General features: G+C 36.2%; 1 protein-coding gene across 2 annotated transcripts; it reads right to left on the bottom strand.

Annotated features, from left to right (window-relative positions):
- On the bottom strand, positions 1 to 24,078 carry LOC107877869 (nuclear nucleic acid-binding protein C1D). Of its 2 annotated transcripts, none has more exons than XM_047393809.1 (6): positions 23,725 to 24,055; positions 23,028 to 23,083; positions 22,649 to 22,703; positions 21,986 to 22,066; positions 21,672 to 21,908; positions 1 to 461 (listed from the first exon to the last, which is right to left on the bottom strand). In XM_047393809.1, exons 1-5 carry the CDS (start codon positions 23,963 to 23,965, stop codon positions 21,679 to 21,681), a joined length of 663 nt encoding a protein of 220 aa, XP_047249765.1. In that variant the 5' UTR covers positions 23,966 to 24,055; the 3' UTR covers positions 1 to 461; positions 21,672 to 21,678. The 2 variants fall into 2 exon arrangements, with proteins under 2 accessions (XP_047249765.1, XP_016580135.1); XM_016724649.2 differs by lacking the exon at positions 1 to 461 and adding an exon at positions 2,136 to 2,626 and having other exon boundaries at positions 23,725 to 24,078.
- Between the last annotated feature and the right edge of the window lie 1,700 nt (positions 24,079 to 25,778).

Genomic DNA, 25,778 nt, shown 5'->3' with positions numbered 1-25,778 from the left:
TTAAAGAGAAGAAAGAACCTAATGATATACACTTCTCTATGTGTTCATTAGCCTCCAAAAATAATGTGTAACCCTTACAATTACAAAAATATGGGAAAGGACTATATATAATAATGGGAAAAGTAACCCAAATCCTATTAGGTTTCAGACTTATTCTAAGTTAAAAATGAATTTGGGACCACCTAAGGAGCCCAGCGCCTCCTGTAGTGCCTAGGCATTGTCTTCTGGGTTTGCCTTGGGCGCCTAACGCCTCCTGTAGCGCCTCTAAAGGCTACCTGGAGTTTGTACCTTGCCGTTATGTGCCTCTCCAGGTGCCTATGTGGCCTAGCTGAATTTTGGGGCTTGGGGCTATGCGCCTACCATAGCACCAACTCGTAGTTTGCCCGAAACTCATCCAAAGTTACTCAAACAGTTTTGAACCTTCTTCCATGCTTTTGTAGGTCCATTTCCACCACCATTACCTACAAAACACCTAATCACATTAATTAGTTTGCTATCCGAAATATGAAATCAATACAAGTAAAAAAAGCAACTATAAGTCATTATCATTCTCAATACTTAGCTAAATGGGGTAAAACATGACTAGCGGGAGTACAGATATGCCCAAGATCATTGTGCACGGTCCTATTTTTCAATCCATGTGTCCTTTTACGATCCAAAACTTAATTCAAATATTTTCCAACCTTGTTAAGTGTCAAATAGCCTAATTTTATGATCATAATCGCACAGGAAAACCACTACAAACATGCATGGGCTTTGGGGTATTACATAACCCGGGATCCGACCTCGACTTCCAACCCCGATACTTGACTCGAGACCCAACACCCGACCCCGACTTCTGAATTCCAACCTAAAACCCTACCCTAACTCCCGACTCCTGGCTCAAGATCTGACCTCGACACCCGACTCAGGATTCGACCCTAAAACTAACCTTGAATCTGACACCCAACTTGAGACTCAACCTCAACTCTCTATTCTCGACTTGGGTCGTGTCTCAACTCACGACTCTTGACCCGAAACGCAACCCCGACACCCAACCCTAACTCTCGACTCCTGATCTGAGACCCGACCTTCACTCCTAACCCCGGACCCAACCCAGAACCTAACCCCAGCTTTCGAGCCCCGACCCCTACTCCAAACTCTCGACCCAAGGTTGAACCCTAACTCCTGACACAAGGCCCTAAACCCTGTGTTAGGAGTTAGGTTCTCAGGTCGTGGTCAAGTCTCGAATTGATTGTCAAGGTCGGGTCCTAAATTCAGTGTCGGGAGTTTGGGGTCTCAGGTCATGGTAAGATATGGTGGCATTAGTAGCCTTGGAACAATTTCTTCTGACTAACCAAACACCAGAAAATAGTGTAAGAAAATCACTTATTTTTTAAGAAAATATTTTCTACACATCCTAGAAGATCACTATTAGTCTGTATGAGGAAAAGCAACAATTAAAATATTCAAAGACTCAAGTATAAAAGAGAAGACACCGGAAACAATCAAAGAGACTCTACTACTCTACTTGGCATAAACATTTTTACTCTTTCTACTTTCTAGTGTATTCTCGAGAGAGAGAGAGAGAAACATTGAGAGTTCGTGCCATTATTCGTTTTCTTGATGAGCGAGTAAAAATCAAAAGTTCATTGTCATGAAACAAAAGACAAACAACTATGCTTGAACTTTGGAACTTGATTTTACTATTTCCAAGAAAATCATTTTCCTCATTTTTAGGAGCTCGCTTTCCTAGAGAAAATGTTTTCCAAATATTTTGTCCAACCAAAAATGAAAAAATAAGAAAACATTTCCTTCATACCAAACACACCCTAAATCCAACTACCTAATTTTGTATCAGAAAATTCCCCATTACATTTATGTTCGTAGTTGCAATTAGTTTGACATATTTAACGCATTGCAAGGAAACTAAAGAAGTGAGAAGGCATCAACTAGTACCACTGGTAGACAGAAATACCTTGTACTAAGCAGCAAAACAAATTATGACAATATTTCACACAACCAACTAGCCTATAGTATACTTTTCTTTCAGGTAAAAGATACATAAACAGTGTTACCGATTACCAAGACTACATATTCATGTTTTCCAAGGACTTCATCAATGGGTATATACCTCCAGAGTATCAAGAACACTATTTCACAACCAAGTCTATGAATGCTATTAATGTAAAACACATTCTAGATACACTAAATATCCTCAAAAATTGGACCTGAAATACGCTTGCTTTTTTTAATACCCTGACCACACAAGCTTCATTACTCCTACTGTAGAAGGATCCATGGAAAATAAATTAAACTACAAAAAGATATTTTCGAGTTTTTGCTGCACTATTGTACATATAACTGCCAGCTAATTGATCCTTTTCTAAACTGTTTATTCTCTTACAATAAACAACCTTACACAAAACAAGGAGCAACTTCGGATTCATAGCTAAATACCGAAAGCAAACTCTATTAAATTATAACTTGCATCAATGATTAGCGGCAAAAGTAGAAATTACTGCAAAGCTTGCGTATCATTTGAGAATCTTCTTCATTGTCTGGAACTCGAACAAGGCGCTTGAAAAGCTCATCAACACTAAATCTGGTGGTGCACCTCCATGGCTCCATCGACAAAAGAAAATTTCTGTGCCCGTAGAATTCACAGAATGGTTAACCAAAAGCATGATACAGCCGTATATAGTCGCACATTTTTTTCTTAAGAAAAATGGTATGTCTGTTCAGGTACAAGTTTCTTTTCTTTGCAAAGGTATATGGAAAGATATAAATAACAATTAATTCTAACTGGTTATCTCATAAGCAAATTGAGTATCACAAAAAGATGATCCTAGAAGAACTCAACACATAAAGACTAAGAGAAGTTATAATAAAATATCAACATTCAAGAACAACGTACCCAGTGTAATCCCACAGGGAGGAAGTACTTTAGAAAAGAAAGAAGTTTATATGTCTGCTATTTATTATTTTCAAAAAGCTATTGACTAAAGATGTTTATATTTGCATTATCTAAAGATGTTTTGAGAGATGAGAAAAAACAGCAGTCGGAAACGTCTCCTTCGGCATCACAGGGAACTTCAAAGAACTGGTTCTTTCTCTTTGTTTCCACCAACTTTTGACTTTTGTCAATGGACTTATTCCTCCCCTTACCCCTCCTCATCCAGATTCAACAAAATCATGGTAATTCCAACTTTCACTGCTCTCCCTTTCTTTCAATCTAAACATCTAAGAAATCATCAAGTCGATTTCGGCTACCATTTACCATAGTAATTCTTTAGCAACTTCAAGTTATCCTTTACTCAAAAAAAATTCTTTAGCCACTCCACGGGGCTGCAAAAAGGGACCAAGTAAAGCAGTTTACTAGTGATCGAGAGTAATCTACTCATGCTATATGACATTTCATCATTACCTGAGCCAACATGGCAGGAAATTTGTGTTAGCTCAGCATAATAAAGCACGTGAAACTCAACCACCAACATCCTCTCTTCATTAGCCCTAGTTCTTTGGCAAGCAATGACATTGAGGGATTTCCTAGAATAACATGTAATATCTAATCATATGGTCCCACACTTTTTGACTTTTATGAGCAATCTTGTAACCCATCCACAATGTGATACTAATCCAGCTAACACAGAGAATGGACTCTGCACACACTGCAAACAGTAATATCTCTACAGGTACCCTACAGTTTAATCTTTGAATGAAGCAAACCGAAGCCAACTTGTCCTACTTCCTACCTCTTTGTGCATTTCATCTCCCACAATTTTCCTTATCGAGTTCACCTGGCTATTGGCTGAACAGAGACCCACTCATCCCTCTATTAGTTTCGGCTGTTTCGCATAGTAGCTTCATCTGCCAGAACCTTCATTGCACTTTAGTGTGCGTATACTTAGAGCCTGTTTGGCCATGAAAATTTTTCCCTTTTTTCCGGAAAATATTTCCGGAGTTGGAAATTGAGGTGTTTGGCCATGAAAATTAGGAAAATAATTCCGGAAAATTTTTCTGGAAAGGGAAAACAGGTTTTGGTGTTTTCCCAATTTTCCAACTCCAGTTCCAACTTTTATTATTATTACATATAACCCCAATCTTTTAAATTTTTACATAAAACTCTCCTTATAACATTACTTTTTCAATATTACGTATATAGCGGTTTTAAAGAATAAGATAATTATAATCTCAAACTTAATGCTATCCTAATTAATATATATCTCTTTTTCTCTCTCATCATTTATTTTTCTCCTTTAATTAATTTTCTCCCTTATTTAAGACATTATTTTACTACTAATTAATATATATCTCTTTTTCTCTCTCATCATTTATTTTTCTCCCTTAATTAATTTTCTCCCTTATTTAAGACATTATTTTACTACTAATGATCCTAATTACTATAATATAATAATAATAATAATTTTTTTGTTGTGATACGGACGTTTAAGGAATTAAAATCGTGTAATTAATAATGGATAATCGTTTTCTATATTTATGGAATTAATAAAGTTGTAGCAGATTAGTTTACCACTGCCACAAATTATTCTCATTTTTAATTTGATTATATATATTATATTGTGTACATCTTTATTATATTATTCAAATATAAATAGTTTATACCATATATATGCTAAAAATATAAATCGGTGATACATATTTTCCATAAAAAAATATGTCCAATTTAACAAATTTATACCTTAAACTGCAACTGCTACCTTTAACTACCATAGAATTTCAATTCCGACACATGCTTTGAAGGCTAACCATTTAACCAACATCTACAGTTAAAAGTACCCTTACTCATGTAAATGGCCCAATTAATTTTTTGGATTTTGTTAGCTCCCTAAACTTGGTTTTGTTATATTTGTAGTGGAGCTAGCACTACTTCTTACTTCTGCTTTTGTATCTATTTTGCATCTTCTTGATGCCTCCCAATGATATCTCTCTTACTACAAAGATGAACTTCTATTCTCAAGGTTTTCTAAAACTGGCAACATTTGTTTTCTTTTCTCAAGTTTTTTACAATTCAGTATGTATTTGTTTTTACGTTTGACCAGTACAAACAACTTTCAGCTAAATTTTGATCATACGAGGCGTGTATATGTACTGTAATTTTTAGAACTTTAGAGATGATCTAGTTTACATGTAATCAGACACTCTTGCAGGTAACAACATAGTGACACACATGCTTTCAGCACAAGTACCAATGTTGCTTATTGAAGTAGCAAATACAGCAAAAACAATAGCATACCCAATGTAATCCCACAAGTGGGGTCTGGGCATGGTGGTGTGTATGCAGCCTTACCCTACCTTGTGAAGGTAGAGTGGTTGTTTCAGATAACCCTCGGCTCAAGTAAACCATAATAAAATCAAGTACGGGAAGGAAAATACAGTAGTGAATTTTTTCAAAATAATAAAAAATATAGTAGTGAAGCAGCCATGCTAAACATAATGAAGAGAACAGCAGTAACAACACATAATACAATAAGTAGTCAATACAACAAGAAATTTGAAATTGAAGAATAGCAGTAACTGATACTCGAGACTTCCTCTAAACAAATAGAGAAGTTATATAGACGGAAATTTTCAACTCCCAAATTTTTGTATTTAATATTTTTTGGGGGAATTCCCTAATTTTCATCAATTAAACTATAATACCCGTGCTTTTTTCTTAGCTTGAAAATCATCTCAAGGATGTTAGAACTTGCTTTGAAATAAGAATTCATTCTTATACACGTGGTATTTCCATAATTTTCACTTCCTATCACGTGGGAAATTGAATAAGTTTTCCATCGATATATAATTCTCCCAAATCCGACACCCGGGCAAAGAGTTAGGTCTTTTTTAGTGAGACAGTGTTTGACCTGAACCTTTAGCGCGTCGCGGAGATAGCTCAAATGGCAATTGTCAATTTCCAGTGTTGCTCCGCGATACTAGCGCATCGCGCCAAACTTCCAGGTCGTAGACAAAGTGGCAACGCGATAGCTCCGCGTCGCACCACCGTGCAGTTTTTCAATTGTCAATTTCCAGTGACACGGTGCTGGAAGGTCGCAGACAAGGTGGCAAGACGATAGCTCCGCATCGCGCCACCGTGCAGTTTCCCAATTGTCAATTTCCAGTGACACAGCGCAATAACGCCGCGTCGCGCCAAGGGCACAATTCGAAAAATTTTACTGAAAATTAAATTACGTGTGTAGGGTTAAAAGGGTCAATTTGCCCCTCTATATAAGCTTCCAAACACGGGATTTAGCCCTTATTCATCCAAAATATTGATGTTTTTCTCAAATACTCTCAAGAACTCAAGCTAGGGTTTTCATAGAAGGTCCAATTTCAAGAAGGTTTCACCATCAATCTTCACGAAATCACAATCTAAGGTATGCATAGTGTTCATTCATGGACTCCTTTCGTCCATGAAGTTCAAGAATCCCTTTTCTAAACTCAAGTTGTGGATTTTCTATATGTTTTCATGTTTTGGCTGCTCATGTTCATGTTTGATAAATGTGAAATTGGATTCTACTCCATGATTGTTGATAGTTTCTATGTGGGTTTAATTACTATAGCCATAGAATCATGCAACCCTTAGATTTAAACCCTTGAATGATGAAATTAGAATTGAATAATGATGTTTACATGTACCATGCCTGTCATATGCTTGATTAAATGCCTAGATGAAGGAATATTGTCTAACTAGCATGATATCATGAAATCCTCATGTATGTACAAGTTCATGCCTATTACATGTTTGATGAAACGCTCCTATGAATGTAGTATGTATTATGATATTAGTCAAGCCTTCAAGTAAATCATGCTATGTCAGTTTCCTTCTATCGAGTCTTGGGGGTACTTGTACCCGAAACATTAGCTATGCGCCTAGAGCCATGTCATGTTTTCACAACACTCTCCGTCAAGCTATGAACTCTTAGACTTCAGATAGTCTCATGACTCAGGAAAAATCTCCATGATCTCATGACTCAGTCAGTTGTCAGGTATCAGTAATATTTCGTCAGCCACGAAAATTCAGTAACTCAGTCCATGCTCCGTTCAGTTCGGTAAATCATGTTCAATGTCTATTCAGATGGGAGTAGGAATTAGCACCGAGTGAACCCAAGGATGGGGACTCACCTGTTATACGAGGGTGTGATTCCTAGAAGCAATCCTTGCATTCCAGAACTATGTAGCCAGCATAGGTTGAGACATCGTAGCCTGCTATAGGAGGGTAGATGAGGTGGCTTAACCTGTTATGTGAGGGTTCCCACCGTTCTCGCTAAAGCTACCTGTTACATGAGGGTTACTCACATGTTGTCCTTACCCGTGGGGCGGTATTGACACCCTTCCAATCAGCGCATAGATTGGACCCCAGCTCAGCTATTATAGCACATTTGGGGCATGTCGGTTAGATACCACTTCCCACAGTTTCATGTTATAGAACCAGGACAATCAAATACAGTCAATCAGTCTCAGTAGTAGAACTCAGATAGTTCTTCAGATTTCAGGACTGTCAGACACAGTCAACTCAGACATAGTACGGAACTCAGATAGTTCCATCAGATTCAGAACTGTCAGACACAGTCACCCATGTTATCAGTTATATTCAGATACAGTCATTCATGTTATCAGTTATGTCATGTTATCAGTGTCCAAACTCAGTAGTCATGCTATCACGGTATTAGTATCATGTTATCACGTTGTCAATTACAGTTGCGTATTTATGTATGCATTCTCACGCTCATGTTAGACAATCAGTTAGTATTGATCATGCATGCAAACCCTTGCATATAGCCTACCTCACATGCAGACTCAGTACATTCCATTATACTGACGCATTTACGCTATGGTCCTTTCTTTTTATGTTACAACATAGGTTCAGAGACACGAGTTCCAGATCAGCAGTAGATTCCAGATTCAGCAGTCAGAGTAGAAGTGAGTCCTCATCATTCAAGGACATAATGATTTTCTAGTATCTCATTGATTAGCTTACAAGTTGGAGTTAGTTGGGCCATGTCTCATCAACTCCTTATTCAGATTCTTCAGACAGTAGAGGCTTTCAGACTAGATACAGACTATCATGTTTTAGACTTCAATTTTGTTTTGGGTATTCTATTACCTCACACAGATGTTACGTTATTCAGTTATGTTCATGATCGAACCTTATGGCCTTTCAGTGCATGTTTTCGCATTATTAGGTTATCTTATGAAGTATACAGGTACAGATATCAGTCATGGGTTAGCTTGTGGTCCTTCGGGGTCATGAGCACCGTGTAGCGTTCCGGTTCAGCAAATCGGGTAGTTACAAACTTGGTATCAAAGCCTAAGGTTCAATAAAGTCCTAGGAAGTCTGAAAGCCGCATCTAGTAGAGTCATGTGCATGGGTGTGTTACGCGCCACATTTATATGCAAGAGGCTATGAGATGTTTAAGAACAGTTTCCCTTCTTTCAGTATTCATGTCGTGCCAGTGAGCATAATCACAAGTCAATCTCTCAGTCTAATCCGTTTCTTCTCTTTATTTCAGAACATGCCTCCTAAGAGAAGAAATCAGTCAGCCCAGCTGACTCAGCCCGAAGAACCTTTAGGCGATCATGTTTCTCATGCGGAGTTCAAGACCGCATTTACCACTCTTGCTCAATCAGTCGTTGCTCATAATGAACGGTCAACAGTTGTTTCGGCCAACCCAGTGGCCAACTCAGCTGCAGCGAGGATTCGAGACTTCACCCGGATGAATCCTCCAACCTTCCTCGGGTCTAAGGTAAATAAAGACCCTCAGGAATTCATTGATCAAGTTCAGAAAGTGATCAAGTTCAGAAAGTGACAGACATAATGGGGGTGACTACTGTTGAGAGTGCTGAGCTAGCTGCATATCAGTTGCAGGATATGGCTCATACTTGGTACAAAAATGGAAGTCTGAAAGGGTAGATGATGCAGGTCCTATAGAGTGGGAGGAGTTTGTCACTGCATTCTTAGACAGATTCTTCCCCCAAGAGCTTAGAGAAGCTAAGGTGCTAGAGTTCATCAACCTCAGGCAGGCAGGGCAATATGATGGTGAAAGAGTATTCTTTAAAGTTTACTCAATTAGCCAGATATGCCCCTCATGTGGTTGCAGACGGTAGAGCCAAAATGAGTAAGTTTGCTTCAGGGGTGAACGACAGCGTGGTTAATGAGTGCAGATCCACCATGTTGAATAGTGACATGACCTTAGCCAAGCTTATAACTCATGCTCAGCAGATAGAGGAGCAGAATATTAAGCAGAGGGAGAAATAGAATAAGAGAGCGAAGACAGGTAGTTTCAACTTCGCTCAGCCTAAGTCAGAAGGAGAAAACCGTTCCCAATTTCGTCCTAAGTCATCAGTTCCAGCTCCCTCTACAGCCAGTGCTCCAGTTCCTAAGTTCAGAGAAGGTAACAAAGATAGAGCGCCAGGCTTTAAGTCCCAGGGCAGTGTTAGCAGTGCCCGCACCTATCCTCTTTGCCAGACTTGCGGTAAGCACCATCAGGCTGTTTGTAGAGCGAGTAGTGGCATTTGTTTCGGTTGTGGCAAGCCAGGCCACAGAGTTAGAAACTGTCCGCAGCCAGGTCCTCAAGGTCAACAGAATCGCTCCTCAGCTCAGTCTGGTCGCCCAAATCAGTAGGGTCCCACTTCCAGTGCTACTAGTCGTCTCTATGCTCTTCAGACCCAGCAGGATCAGGAAAATTCTCCTGATGTAGTTACTGGTACGTTACAGATCTTTCATGTCCATGTTTACACTTTGCTAGATCTAGGAGTTTCCTTGTCTTTTGTTACTCCTTATATAGCAGTTGATTTCGGAGTCAATCCCAAAATTCTAGCAGAACCCAATCCCGAAATTCTAGCAGAACCCTTTTCAGTATCTACCCCAGTGGGTAAAACCATCATAGCTCAACGGGTATACAGGAACTGCCCGATTATGATATTTCAGAAAGTCACGTCAGCAGATTTAGTCGAGTTAGAGATGACTGATTTTGATGTCATTCTCGAGATTGATTGGATTCATTCCTGCTATGCCACAGTCGACTACAGAAACAAAAGAGTTCAGTTTCAGTTCCCGAATGAACCCGTCCTAGAGTGGAAGGGTAGTGTATCCGCTTTCAGTGGTCAGCTTGTTTCCTACCTTCGAGCAAGGAAATTGATATCTAAGGGATGTGTTTATCATCTAGTTCATGTTAAAGATTCCAGTTCCGAGGCTCCCAGTCCCGAATCAGTCCCAGTAGTGAATGAATATTCAGATGTCTTTCCCGAAGATCTTCCAGGAATTCCTCCCAAAAGGGAAATAGACTTGGGTATTGATCTTCTTTCAAACACTCAGCCTATCTCTATTCCGCCATACAGAATGGCACCAACAGAACTCAAGGAACTGAAAGAACAGTTGAAGGATCTCTTAGATAAGGGCTTCATCAGCGTTTCCCCGTGGGGCGCACCAGTCTTATTCGTGCGCAAGAAAGACGGTTCTCTCAGAATGTGCATTGATTACCGTCAACTCAATCAGGTTACGATCAAGAACAAGTATCCTCTTCCCAGAATCGATGACTAGTTTGACCAACTTCAGGGTGCCAGTTATTTCTCTGAGATAGACCTCAGATCCGGCTATCATCAGCTCAGAGTTAGAGAATGTAACATCCCAATAACAGCTTTTCGTACTCAGTATGGTCACTTCGAATTTTTAGTTATGCCCTTTGGTCTTACCAATGCCCCAGCAGCTTTCATGGACTTGATGAACCGCTTGTTCAAGCAGTACTTGGACATGTTAGTCATACTTGGTCTACTCCTGGTAACTCAGCTTCAAAAGAAACCATGAGACTTGCACGTCGGCTTAAAGCATCTGCCACTCGATTAGTTACTCCGGACTTGTGGACAATAAGATAATTGAATCTCTCCAGGTATGTTGCCCATCTTGCTAACATGCGATCCACATGTTTTTGACTTCTAAAATGTTTCAAGGGTTGATGATTAGTGTAGACAATGAAATCTTTAGGCATTAAATAGACCTCCCATGTCTTTAATGCTCTATAAACAGAATACAGCTCTTGCTGGTAAGTACTCCACTTTTGTCTTGCTTCACTTAGCTTCTCACTGAAGAAACCAACAGGTTTCATTTCTTGTGATAAAACAGCCCCAATGCCTACTCCACTAACATCACATTCCAACTCAAAGGTCTTGTTGAAATCTGGTAACACTAATACAGAAGCTTGTGACAGCTTTTCCTTAATCTCCATGAAACTAGCTTCAGCTTTTTAAGCCCATTTGAACTTCCCTTTAAACATTCAGTGGTTGGTGCCATGATAGTACTAAAGTTCTTCACAAATCTTCTATAGAAAGTGGCTAAACCATGGAAGCTCCTCACTTCAGAGATAGTTTTCGGAGTTGGCCATCCCTTTATTGCATCTATTTTAGACTCATCAACTTGAATCCCCTCACTTGAGATAATAAAGCCTAAGAAAACTAGTTTTGTTTTGAGGAATACACAATTCTTCAAGTTAACATAGAGCTCATTCTCCTTCAATACATCATCACCTTTTTGACATGTTCAAAATGTTCCTCCATATTTTTGCTATAGATCAATATGTCATCAAAATAGACCACTACAAACTGTGACAAGAATGGACGAAGAACCTGATTCATTAGGTGCATGAAAGTACTAGGATCATTACAAAGTCCAAATGGCATAACTAGCCATTCATACAACCCCTTTTTTGTCTTGAATGCAGTCTTCCATTCATCACCGAGTCTAATTCGTATTTGGTGATATCAGCTTCTCAGATCAAGCTTCGAAAACATCTTTGCTCCACTAAGTTGGTCAAGCATGTCATCCATTCGTGGGATAGAAAATCTGTGCCTTGTAGTGATTTTATTGATAGCCCTACTATCCACGGACATCCGCCAAGATCCATCTTTCTTTGGCGCAAGTAGTGCTGGTACAGCACATGGACTTATGCTTTCTCTAACATGTCCCTTACGGAATAACTCTTCTACTTTCTCCCTTAGAATTGCATGCTCTTTTGGGCTCATCCTATAGTGTGGTAGGTTGGAAAGACAAGCACCCGGAACAAAATCTATTTGATGTTGAATATTCCACAATGGAGGCAGATGTTGAGGCTCTCCAAGTATGCTTTGGTATACAGATAACAGACTCCACTGGAATTTCTTTTGTTGGTTGCTCATCTCCTTTGATGACTAATGCGGCATATAATTTGAATTTCCTAAAGTCTTGAGCAAATTCCTTTGGATTTTGAGTGATGGTTAACATACTCTTCTCCTCTACTTCAGAGGCATTATTAGTAGTCTTATTTAGAAGTATAATGATTTTTCGTTTGTTCCAAATGAAAGAATACCAATTGTCTCTTCCTTTAAGTGTGGTGTTCACATCATATTGCTAGGGTCTTCCAAGAAGAACATGACATGCATCCATATCAACCACATCACTTAGAACATTTGATCGATAATACTTACCCAAAGAAAGTGGTAACCAACATTGTTTGGTGATCCTGATCTTCACTCATTTCTTGAGTCATCTGATAGTATATGGATTCGGGTGATCATCTGTCTCAAGATTTAAGTGTTTAACCATGTTTTCAGAAAGTAAATTCTCAGAGCTACAACTATCAATTACCAACTTGCATACCTTTCCATTCACAGTGCATTTGCTTTCGAATATCTTCTTTCGTTGTCTCTTCAAGTTGCATGGTTGAGCATAGAAGACGTTTGACCACATATACTATTTTTTCTCCCTCTTCTTCACATAATTCGGGTTCACCTTCACTTTCACAGTTGTCCACCTCTTCATCACTTTCATCACAACGAATGGTGTTGACAAACTTCCTTCTTGGACAGTTGCTTATATGTGTCCCTCTTCGCAGCACTTGTAACACTTGATCGTATTAGATGGTTGCTTATCATTATTTTTGCTAGAAGATGGTGCCTTTTCATCTTTCTTTGCTTTAGATGGAATAAACTTCCCCTCCTCTTGGCGTGGAGAACTTTTTGATATACTTTCTGGGCGAGAATAAGACATGGTTTTATAAGACTTCTTGGTTTTTATTTATCTCTCAGCTTTCAAGGCAAGAGTTTGAGCTTGATCTATTGACCAAATTTGTTGTATGCCAAGATGTTCTTGGATAGAATCACTGAGACCATTGATATACCTTGCGACTTGTTGGTTTTCATTTTCAGAAAGATTGCACCTTGTAATCTTAAGAACCTTCTGTATAATCAGACATAGATTTATTACCTTGAACACAGTTATGGAACTGTAGGTACAAGAGTTGTTCATAATCTGCAGGCAAGAACCTAGCCTTTAGAAGTGCTTTCATTTGTGGCCAATATCTTACACGATTTTCACCCCTCAAATGAAGCTCTTCTTGATGACGATTCCACCAAGCTCCAGCACCTCCTTTCAATTTATATGCCACCAATGGTACTCGACGTTCTGGAGGGATGTTTATAATCTCAAGGAATGTCTCCACCTCATAGATCCAATCAAGAAACCCTTCAATGTTCACATTATCATTGAAAGTTGGGATTTCGGCCGTAATCTTGTACATATCTCCACTATTTGCATGACCTCTTCTTGGTTGTGCATAAAGATCATGTTCCTCCACATCATCTTCTTCTTCCACATATTGAGCTCGATGTTGTCTCCGGTTTCTGGCAACACCTCCTTGATTATTTCTCACTAATGCAACAAGTTCTTCAAACCTCCTAGTGAGTTTTTCACGAAAAGTAGCGATTTGTTGATCCAATATTTCTTCTAGGTTATTCACCCTCGTTGTAAGATTCTCCCTTGCTCTGATACCTAGTGAGTTCTTCACGAAAAGTAGTGATTTGTTGATCCAATCTTTCTTCTAGGTTATTCACCCTTGATGTAAGATTCTCCCTTGCTCTGATACCAAACTGATGTAGCACAAGTTTAGAGGAACTCTCTAATGTGCTAAATAAAGTAAACCACACAATTTGTTGAAGAAACAAGTTCAACGTGTTGTAAGATAATGCTTCAAAGACAATCCGAATCCACGAATAACAAGAGCTTAATCCAAAGCCCTTAAAATACAAGATCTAATCCAAGATCTTAAAAGAAAACACAGTTTCATTAATAGAAGAGTTGAACTAAAAACTACATAGCTAGAGGTCATTACCTCTATTTATAGGCTTCAAAAGCCTTTGTACAACTCATTGACAACTCATACACAACTCATTGACAACTCATTTTCTTAATACCTAAGTATTATAGAATTATGTAAAAGATAAACTTGACAACTAATAGCAAAATTCAAATTGACTTTCTCTTTCTATAAGTAGCAAAATTGATTTTTCATTCATGAAGGTTCTGGACTAGGTTTAGAATTTTAATGTACCTCATCAGTAATAGATGATACTTCCTCCGTCCCATTTTAGTTGAGCACTTGCCATGGTGCTTAAGAAACCATAAATGGAATGATCAATTTTACTACTATACCCTTTATCTATATTAATGGACATAAAGATAAGTTATTGAAAATATTCCTAGGGCATATAAATAGATATTATTGGGACTTCCTCACATTTACTTACTTTGACTTACTTTGAATGAGTATCAAACGTACTCCAAAATAGGTTGGAGTAATAACAGTACAACATAATTAATGAACTTCGTGAAAAAAGAATTTCTAGGAACTTCTAAATTTGATAAGCTTTTAAAGAAAATATTAATTGTAGGAATAAAATGAGAAAACTTTAATTAACTTTATCTTGATTTAGTAAGTGATCAAATAATTTGGGACATATTTTAAGTAAAATGACCAACTAAAATGGGATGGATGGATTGCTACATAGTACTTGTCCGCTCTTCTCAAGGTTTTCTTGTGTAAGGCGTTTCCTGCCTAACCAACTCACTAACACATGCATAGGAAATGTAAAATGTCCTAAGAATAAGATTACTCCGTGTGTCCCATAGTAGTTGGTCATCTTACTAAAAATATATGTTCCAAATTATTTGATCACTTACTAAATAAAAACAAATTTAATTAAAAAAATTCTATTTTATCCCTACAATTAATATACTTTTGGAAGCATAAACAAATTTAGAAGTTTCAAAAATTTCTTTTTTCAAAAAGTTCATTAATTACTTTGTATTGTTATTACTCCAACCCACTCTGGAGGAGTACATTTGGTACTCATTCAAAGTAAATAAATGTGAACAATTCAAATGTGAAGAAGTCTCAATAATATCTATTCATATGCCCTATGAATATTTTTCATAACTCATCTTTATGTCTATTAATATGGTTTAAGTGTATAGTAATAAAATTCATCATTCCATTTATTGATTTCTTAAGCACCGCGCAAAATGAAAAGTGCTCAACTAATATGGGAAGAAGCGAGTAGTTGTTATTTAACCATTCCAGCTCAGAAAGATTTACCACCTTTTTCTTCACTATTGTAAAACAAAAGATCATAATTATTTTGAACATGTTTTGTTCCCTTTTGCGGTCCAATGTATAATGCTTCAAACAACAAAAGAAGATCCAATGGAACAGATAAATAAATAAATAGTGGCCAGTCATTATCGCAGGTGATTTTCCATGACATTATGGAAGGAAGAAACCTGAGTGGCTTTGAAGGGGAATTCACCACCACTCCCAAGTTCAGAATGAAATACCTGACCTTATTGTTAAAGCAGATCGAACACGATAAATAACTTAAAAGTGTTTCTTGATTTTGTTTTCTCTTTAAGTTGCGAATAGGAGCTACAGATTATTTTGCATCCCCAGGATGTTTCATTAATAAACCACAAGCACCTCATAAGGAAAAAAAGGACATAGCAAAAATCATCCATCCAAGATTATATAGTTATACCAATTCATATCTTCAGACCTCCTAGCGCTCTAAATACAGATCTAATATTATTGAACATTTCTAATTCTCAAAAAAGAATTATTGAAAAAAGAATTATTGAACATTTCTTTCAACTATTTTACTTATTATAGATCTTAAGGGTCGCTATGTACTATAAATTACAAACCGTAGCATTACTTATCTTGTTACTTGTGTTTGCAAGATTGGGAAATCACGGAACGGAATTCAATCCCCAGAACGAGACAGTGTGCCTCTTCACATGATGGGCAGCTAGGGAAATGATTTTTGGAAGTTGAAAATTTTGAGGAAGGGGATGACCACATATGTCAATTGGGTTTTTATGTGTAAGAATTCGAGTGAAGTCACTAATCATCACCCTTCTACATTGTCAGTACCTAACTATGAAGAACGCTCGGACTAAAATGAGTGATACCACTCACTATCAAAGGGGTATTGTTTTAGTTGAACCTTTAGAAGAAGTGGGTCTTTAGAAGATGGAAAAGAAGACATCCAGTGACACGTATATGGCTTGTACGAAGAGAGAACTAGGACAACTATTGAAGGGAGAAAGCATGATTTTCTATATTTGAAGAACAGTCTCTTACTCATTTCTTTTTTAAATGCAACCAGGAAGTTCCAATTTGGTTGAAGATAGGCAGTCTTTAGTGTAGAATTTCTCTTTCAGTTTAGATTCTCTACTTCTTGGTATACCACTTTGAATATGGGTGTTGATTCCCTTATCATTAAAATTATTTATTGTAAAATAAAAAAAATCATTACTATTGAGATCTGACCCTTCCCAAACCCTGTCTATACTTGTGTATGTGATGCAAGTGAACGTCTACAAAAAAGCTGTCGTAAAGTTTTGTTCTTCGTTCCATCGTCTACCCGTTGTTCCAAGAGTCTCCGCTACTTGAACCGCATCCACTAGACTCCCTGTTCCGCTCATCCCCTTTGTCAGCTCTTTGATCGGGATACTATAACTTGGGTTCCTAAACTCGGAATAAACTGCGGAGCGTAGGTGGCAAGCGGTTAAACGGATACGAAACTTTACTCGTAGAAGCTTCTCCAGCTCTCACAAGAATTGTATGGGAGTCGCCCTCAAAAGGGACTTCCCGAATGATTGTAACGAGGTAGAACAGGTTTTTAAGGGGCCAGTGTACGGGTCAAGCCTCTCTTTGACCTAAGTACAAGTATCGCCGCCCAACCCAACTCTGATTGCACCTTGCGCTAACCTAAGCTATGCAACGAGATCTCCCTTGGTCCTTGTTGTATGTGCTTGACGGCCCCCATAAGATGCTCACTAGGGGACTTCTTACTCTAACTGTTCCAAGAGTCTCCGCTGGTTGAACCGCGTCCAATACTCCTTTTTTCTCTCATCCTCTTCGTCAGCTCTTTGATCAAGATACTATTACTAGGTTCCTAAACTTTGAATGGATGGTGGAGCGTAGGTGGCAAGCAGTTATATAGATATGGTGCTTGACCCATAGACGTTTCTCCAGCTCTCGCAAGAATCGCAAGAATTGTATGGGAGTCTCCCTCAAAGGGACTTCTCGAACGGTCGTACTGAAGTAGAATAGGTTTTTAAGGGGCCAACTTACGGGCCAGCCCTTTCTTTGACCTGAAAACAAGTATTGCCTCCTCACCTAGCTCTATCAGCAAGCAATACTTAAAAAAGTCTCATGGCCCAATTATTATTACAACTTTCTCTACCATAGAATTCAGACTTCTGGGTAAACCCGACAACTTCTATGAAGAAGGCGGCGTTCAACCAATATACGAGATGCTCGATAAAGATCAAATTTTTTTGCTTAAAGACAGAAAAAACGAATACCCTCAGACACAGCTCCACATGGAGTTGAGAAACACAAAAAGAGATAACCTTGCTCACAAACTCCACAGGGAATCTCCCCGTCCTTTCAACAGTTTTTCTGTTTTCCATCGGAATGGAGAAAACTCCAAATTGTCCTTGTGATTTTTATTCATGTGACACACCTTTTATCCTTACTCATTCCTTCTTTTTAGCTAGGCGGAAATGGGAATCTAGTAAACTGTCAATACTACAGTAACTTTCTTCAACCTAAATGACTGAACCTGAAATTATTTCAACTACAAAATTAAGTTGGGAGTAATTTTAGTCGTGAAACCCACTAATGAATTGGTGATGAGGAAGTTCGTGTTTTATGGTAATAAGATACAACAACACACCCAGTATATTCCCATAAAGTGGGGTCTGGGGAGGGTAAATGTACGCAGTCCACATACCACTACCTCAGAGCTGCGATAGAGTGGCGAAAATCTTGTGGTGATAAGATGGTAAGGAAAATCTTGTGTAAAACAGCAACGAGCGAAGTCCACGATAGAAAGAAGGATTTTTAGGCACATGTTGAGATTACATAATTTACTTTGCCGAATGTGATATAAAATTCTCTATTTATTCTTTCTTTTATTTTTGGTAGGTAAGTAAATTTTCTTTATACAAACTTAGCTAATGAAGTAAATTTTCTTTATACAAACTTAGCTAATGAAAGGACACAAGGGAAAAAAAGATCCATATAGGTTATGATAGCTACTAGTTGAGGGTAATGGTGGCAAAGAGGCGAATTTGGTGGATTGAAAATGGATTGAGCTGAAGTAGATTGAATTGGTAAGATATGGATTAGGTAAAATGGTCCTAACCCACTTTAATCTCCTAAATTGGAAAAGTAAATGTATAGCTTTCCTATGATTGATCCCTCTCAATCTAACACTATAATTACAAAACATTTGCTTTTCTTATTTTTCAAGGCTTTCTTTACTCCTGTCCTACTACTTTTTTTCCTTAATTCGACATGGAATGGGAAAAAGAATAAATTCATTTATCCATATTAAGTTTTCTTTGTCTAATACATAAAGATTGTGTTAATTAATAATCTTGTGTTGGTCTTATTAATTACCAATATTTTGAATTGTATACAAACTCACTATAATAAATACATGTAACGCAAGTCGATGCCCTTGACGGATCATTTCTAAATTTTGATCAATTAAATTAGCTTCATTGAAGAAGTACTAGGAGTAAATATCAGCTGTAAAAAATAATTTTTATACAGTATAGCATAATATTCATTGTGATTAATAAACCACTCTAATATAAAATACTTGCTTAATAATTTGATTAATATTCATGATTAATTCACTAGATTGAGAATAATGAATTTTCGTTTTAATTATTCAGCAACTTTTGATACGATACATTTATATTGATTTTCCAAATACAACTAACAACAATTATGATTAATTTAGTGATTAAATTTAATAAATTAATACAAAGCCTTCCTAACTAGGGAATGTTTAGATTTGGATTTGGACAGATTAAAGGAAGAAAAAAAGGATGACAACACTAGACTTGGATCATTCAAGGATGAAATATTTTGGGATTTGTGTGCAGCTATTATTAATCAAGCAATGGATATTATATTTTGGTCATAGTTGACTCACAACTTGGACTAGTTCTAAGTGAATTGGGTGAAGTACCATTGAGAAAATTAAAAAGTGGAATTTGCATGGCAAACTGTAAGCGTATAGCGACACTTTGATTTTGGGTATTCAAAAGTCAGTTCGTATATGGATAATATATTTGTACGGTTAAAAATAGGTTGAAGCCCATATTCACCCAACTAAAATATAGTGATCCAACTCAATTAAATTATGGGTTAAATGGGGTGATCTTATAAATATGAGCTGAAATTGCCGACTCTAGTTGACGATAGGTTTCAGACTCGTATGGTACTTATAATATTATTATTATTAGTAGTAGTAGTAGAAGTACGCATGGATATATGTTTTTCACATATATTTTCAGTTTTATTTTAGTTATTATGATGATAATAATTTGAGCTCAAATGAAGAAATGAGGATTCATATAGCTGACCCTAACTTGTTTGGGTCTGAGCCATAGTTGCTGATGTAATATGATTTTATTTAGGAAAACGAAGGCCTAAAAGTGATACAAACTTTTGCAATAATTCGTCCAAGTAGAGCCGTCAATATGGGCTAGGCCCGTTGGGTTGGCCCGGCCCGGCCCAGCCTGTAATTGGATGAGGCTGAGTTTTTTAGCCCGGCCCGCATAAGCCCATTGACCTGTGGGGCTTGAGCAATATGGGGTGGGCTGACCCGTAGGCCAAACAAAAAATGATTACAAAATAGGATAGAGTACTAAGAATTAAAAAAAGAGTCCAAACTCAAAGTCTATTTGGACTATCATAGATATTTCAATATTAAATATGTTTATAAAATCTATAAATAATTAAAATACTAAATTTTTAAGGAATCAAATATGTTTCATGAAGATAATATGGCAATGTTGAACACGATGTAACTCATAAGTGCCCTGAGAATTTTTTTTGAGAAGTTCATTTTCACTTTTAATGGACTAAATATTGACATTTCTTTGCATTTTATTGTGATCAATTAAAACAAAAATAGGTTAATATTATTATTTAGCTAGTTATATTATTACTCATTAACAGTTTCGTTTGTTTTTCAACATCTCTATTTGGTTTGAATTTGGTGTCAAGAGTTATGTAATTTCACAGATTATTTGGATTTTTTTGCAAATTTGAGACTTGATTAACAAGTAGTAACTTCATGTAATATTATATTGTACATATTTATGTAATTAACAACTTAAAATTCAAATTAAGATTATAAAAATAATATATTTAAAAAGTGGGTTGGCCCGTGGGCCACTTGCTATTTTCTGGCCTGTCATGTTGAAGGGTCAGCCCGGCCTGATCCATCAAACTCCAAAGCCCGTGTGGACTAGCCCGGATGGGCTGGGCCGGCACATATTGACAGTTCTACGTCCAAGTAAGATCACTAGGGTTTATTCCTCAGATCAGACTTGAAAAGATAATTTGTCAAATAACCACTGGCCTCGAGCTGCTAACCTTGAGAAACAATTTTTTTCTTTCAACTTACATGAAAATTAGTGCAGATCACCTTTTAATCCGAGTCCAATCCTTTCTATGAAAAAGAAGGTGAACAAACCTAAGCCAAATAAACCAGAAGGCAACAATACATAGCATTTGCACTAGCTCAAGAATGGAAGGAATTCTAAGGACCCCCCACAGACTAGAGCATTTATTTTTAGTTCAAAACTGAATGCAGTTCTATCATAAATTTCGATCACCTTATCCAACTATATGCTAACAGACATAGCATTTCCACTAGACTACGAAAGAAAGGACTATAACTCCCCTTGAGATTAGAGCAACAAACCGCTTAAAAATAGATAATTCTGTCATAAGCAAAACAAAGTTTAAAGATCAAAATTGACACTTCAATCATAAATTTTGGTCATCATCTTATCCCACTAGACGCTTCAATCGGATTTGTTCTGTACAAAATGTTCGGGCACAATAATAGAAAACTAAACCTACAGCTCCTCAAGAAAGATCAGCAATTATGGAATGGTGTATTAAACTTGGTCCACATGAAGATGCATCAGACAGTTCCTCCGGCCATGTATGGAAGATGTCACGAATTTTCCCATAGAGAAAACAATGGTGCCACTAATATGTTTCCACTAGTCTTGGAAATATATTTTTTTAAAAGAATGATACACAAGAAATATATAAACTTTAATCTATATCTCAGCTACAAATTCAACAATACAAGAGGTAGATTTGAGTAGCTTTATTCCATACCCACACAACAATAGAAGCATCATATACCCATGCACTTGAAATTTGGGAAAATCACAAAAATGTTTGAGAAGATAACACAATCAGCCAGCGGCACAACTACCAAGACCCATAAAATAGAGGCATAGATTATAAACTAGAAGAAATGAGTTCAAAATCTACCAGAAAATCAGCTCATAGGTACGTCTTCACCATCAACCTCAGGCAGCTGTAAAGGTCCCTTAAAACCACTCTGGTTTTCACCAAGAAGCTCACGGGCAGCTTTCTCAAGAAACTCCTGGGTAGCAGTTCGAACAGATTGCTGCTCAGGATACTTCCTCTTCTTATGAACAATTCTTTCCACACACTTAATCCTAGGCCCATCACCTTTACTGATTTCTATCATGTTTTTTCTCTGCTCTGCAAGACAGGCTTGTTTTAAAAACTAACCAAATGCAATGGAACTTGCACACAGTTGGAAGTGGTTTAGCAGTTACCAGGTGTAAGATCAGGCAACGAATGCTCGATAAATCGAGTTGCAGCTTGTGGATTTATCCTAGCTGATGGTCGCAATGGCGCTTAAGAAACAAATAGAGAATAGTTAGTATTCAATATTTGTCATTGATGTCATATGGAAACAAACCAAGCTCTCTAAACAGCAAACTTCAGCAATAACCATAATATCTGAACAAACAGAACTCATTTCAATCTCTATAGCAGAACCCTTTCTTCAAAATCAAGATGATCAATGAGAAGTAACCATCATGTTACAGGAGGCAAGCATGATTTTGTTTTCATTTTACAGGTCAGAAACAATATTATCAGAAGTGGGCGCTATTTAGACTTTTAGTGGATCATTAACATGGCAATTTTTCCATGAATATTTTCAATTTCTTCACGTTTGGCAATAAAATTCTGGAATTTTCAGGAGATTGAAACACCAAATAGCTTTCTTCAATCTAAAAAACAACTCTAGTTTGTATACATGGCCAAAAAAAACTCCAATATTTAAATATCATTTTTCACTTTGAAAGCAAGAACTACTCTTTTCAAATAATTACAATTTTCATGGCCAATCGCGCCCTTACTTTCTAGCCTTTCTGGCACAGCTTAATCTATTCCATCATCACCCAACATTTTATACAAAGATTTAAACTTACCTTTATTCAAGTCCATCAATCCCTGCAGTTTCTCTTGGTACAAGCTGAGACGTTCCTATATTAATTAAAAGAGCCACAAATAATAAAGTTAGACAATAACTATAAGATTTACCCCAAATAAATCAACTAATCAGCCTCTCTAACAAAGAACTTTAGCTTAATCCATCACAACCAAAAGGGTTATTATACAACAACATCAAACCCAGTGAGATTCCACAAGTGGGGTCTACGAGGGTAGACTAGAGTGTACGCAGACCTTACCCCTTCCTCGAGGAGGTAGAGAGACTGTTTCCGAACCAAAAGGTTAATATCCCGCAAATTAAAAATAATAGTAACAGCATAAAGTCGCAAAAGTAGAATCTCTGAGAAGAACACATACAAACTCTAATTTGACAGGATGTTCATCTGGGTTGATCCCCTTACATCTAAGCCTCACTGTAACAAATCATAAGAGAAAAAACTCAGTATTTACTTATTCAAACAAAATCCACATATAAAAATATATAAACAATAGAAAAAATCAATATTTAATTATATAAACAAAATCAGCATCGCAAAATTTATACCCAAAAAACGACTCGCAGTAACCAATCAACAAAAATGACACTCAATATTATACAAACAAAATCAACATCTCAAAATTCATACCCACAAAAAGACTTAATCAATCAACAAACGAAAAAACTCATATTTACCAACGAAATTCATACCCCCATCCCCACCACCAATCAAACTCACTGTAACCAATCAACAAACAAAAAAGTTGAATATTTACTTATACAAACAAAATACAACATCTCAAAATTCATATCGAAAAGGGCCTCCCTATAACCAATCAACAAACAGAAAAACTCAAATATTTACTTACACAAATAAAATAAACATCTCAACATTCATACCCAAAAAATGACTCGATCAACGAAAAAAAACTCAAAACTTTTTTAAAATTCAAACACAAAAGGCCTCACCTAACCAATCAACCAATCAACAAACAAAAGAAGTCAATAATTACTTGTACAAACAAAATAAACATCTCAAAATTCACACCTAAAAAAGTAAAGGTCTAAAAAAATTACATGCAAATAGAGTAGTAGTCGCTTTAGCAAGCAAAATCAAAGATTGGGCCTGTTGAAGAGGACCCATCTCAGGAAAAGCATCAGCACCATAAAGAGACAACAATTCATCTACATTACTACTCAAATCATCAATGTTCTTCGATGTTCTCTTCACTGCTTCCATTACTGAATCTGGAATTGGCTTACTGCTCTTACTACTACTAGTACTGCTACCACACTCTTTCTCTGTTACTCTTTCCATCCCCTATTCAGCCGAGGCAGAAAATTGAACTAAGGGTTTTCGTGCGAAACGACGAGGCTTTTTGAGGGGACTCGTGACTTTCTGTGGGTATATATTTAAGGCTTTTTTTAATGAGTTTTTATTTTTAAAAGAGACTCTAATATACACCTTCAATTATTAAAAATAATATATAAATATTCTATTTTCATCTGTAGGTTTAAAAATATTCTTTCATTTATTTATTTAGTTTAAAAATATCCTTAATATATTAAAAATGACTCAAAAATATATTTTTTTATCTATTGGTTCAAAAATATCCCTTCATACACCTATTTGAATCAAAAATATCCTTAACATTAAATTTAAATTCAAAAATATCTCCTTCTTTTAACAAATATATAAATTTTTTTTTAAGTTGTGAACTTGAAAACACATTATTTTCTAAAAAAAACTTTTTTTTGCGTAAAATGTAAGAATTTCTGATGTTTTAGAAAAAAATTTTAAAACATAAGAATTTCTTATGATTAAGAGAAAAATTTTACTATAGATTTTCCGTTAAAGAATCATTAATAAAAAAGGGTAAACATAATAATTTATTACGTTTAGCCTATTTTAATAACTAATTATAGGGATGGTTTATTTTGATCAATTTTCATATCTTGACTTATTTTGGTTTCGAGTTTAAAATCGAACTGGGAAATATAATATTGGTGTAGTTTAATCCTCTGATTAAATAAATTATTGTTTTATTACAAGGTATGAAAGTGAAATATTACGGGGAAACAACATCACGTTAATTATAAGGGTGGGAAAATTAAGTACTGCTATTAGTGCTTGTTTTTGCACTATATAGCGAGAATTTTTAATTTTTTTTCAAAACGTCTAATATTTTTCATTTTAAAATTATGTAGCAAAATACGGTGTGAGCATATGTGTAGGATATTTAATCCTAATTGAAACCACGAATATAGTATTTCACAGTTTGATTTTGAACTCGAAATCAAAATAAATCAAGATATGAATAAATTGATCAAAATAAACCATCCTATAATTAATTATTAAAATAGGCTAAACGTAATAAATTATTACATTTACCCTTTTTTATTAACGATTCTTTAATGGAAATCTACAGTAAAAAATTCTCTAAATCATAAGAAATTCTTATATTTTACAATATTTTTTAAAACATCAAAAATTCTTATGTTTTACGCAAAAAAAAATTTAGAAAATAATATGTTTTCAAGTCCATAGCTTTAAAAAAAATTATATTCCACATCAGAATTTGTTAAAGGGAGGAGATATTTTTGCATTTAAATTTATTGTTAAGGGCATTTTTTATCCAAATAGGTGGATGGAGGGGCCTTTTTGAATCAATAGGTGAAGAAGGACATTTTTTAGGCATTTCTAATACATTAAGGGATTGTTTGGTTGAGTGTATTAGAATGTTAATACATACATTAGTTTAATGTGTATTATTAGTACCTTGTTTGATATACTTATTTACCCTATGTATAACTAATGCAGGCATTAGTTATACATCTATTGTGTATTGAGATGTGTATTACTAATACCTTAAAATCTATGGCATTAGTAATGCAATAGATCTAATGCATGCATTAACATACTTAACGACCCCATTACCCCTCAAAAAAAATTCCGCATCCTTTCTAACATATATATTGAGGGTATTATGTAAAAAAAGTTTTTTTTTTTTTTAGAAATTATGTGATTCATGTTTTTTTTAATACATCGAACCAAGCACTACATAAGAAAAAATACAAGTATAACTAACTCAAGCATTACTAATACAAGCATTACTAATACACCATATTTT

The sequence above is a fragment of the Capsicum annuum genome, chromosome 7 (genome assembly GCF_002878395.1).
Source record: "Capsicum annuum cultivar UCD-10X-F1 chromosome 7, UCD10Xv1.1, whole genome shotgun sequence".
NCBI lineage: Eukaryota > Viridiplantae > Streptophyta > Magnoliopsida > Solanales > Solanaceae > Capsicum > Capsicum annuum.
Note: the sequence above shows the minus strand (reverse complement) of the source record. Positions and strands in the feature narration are given on the sequence as shown.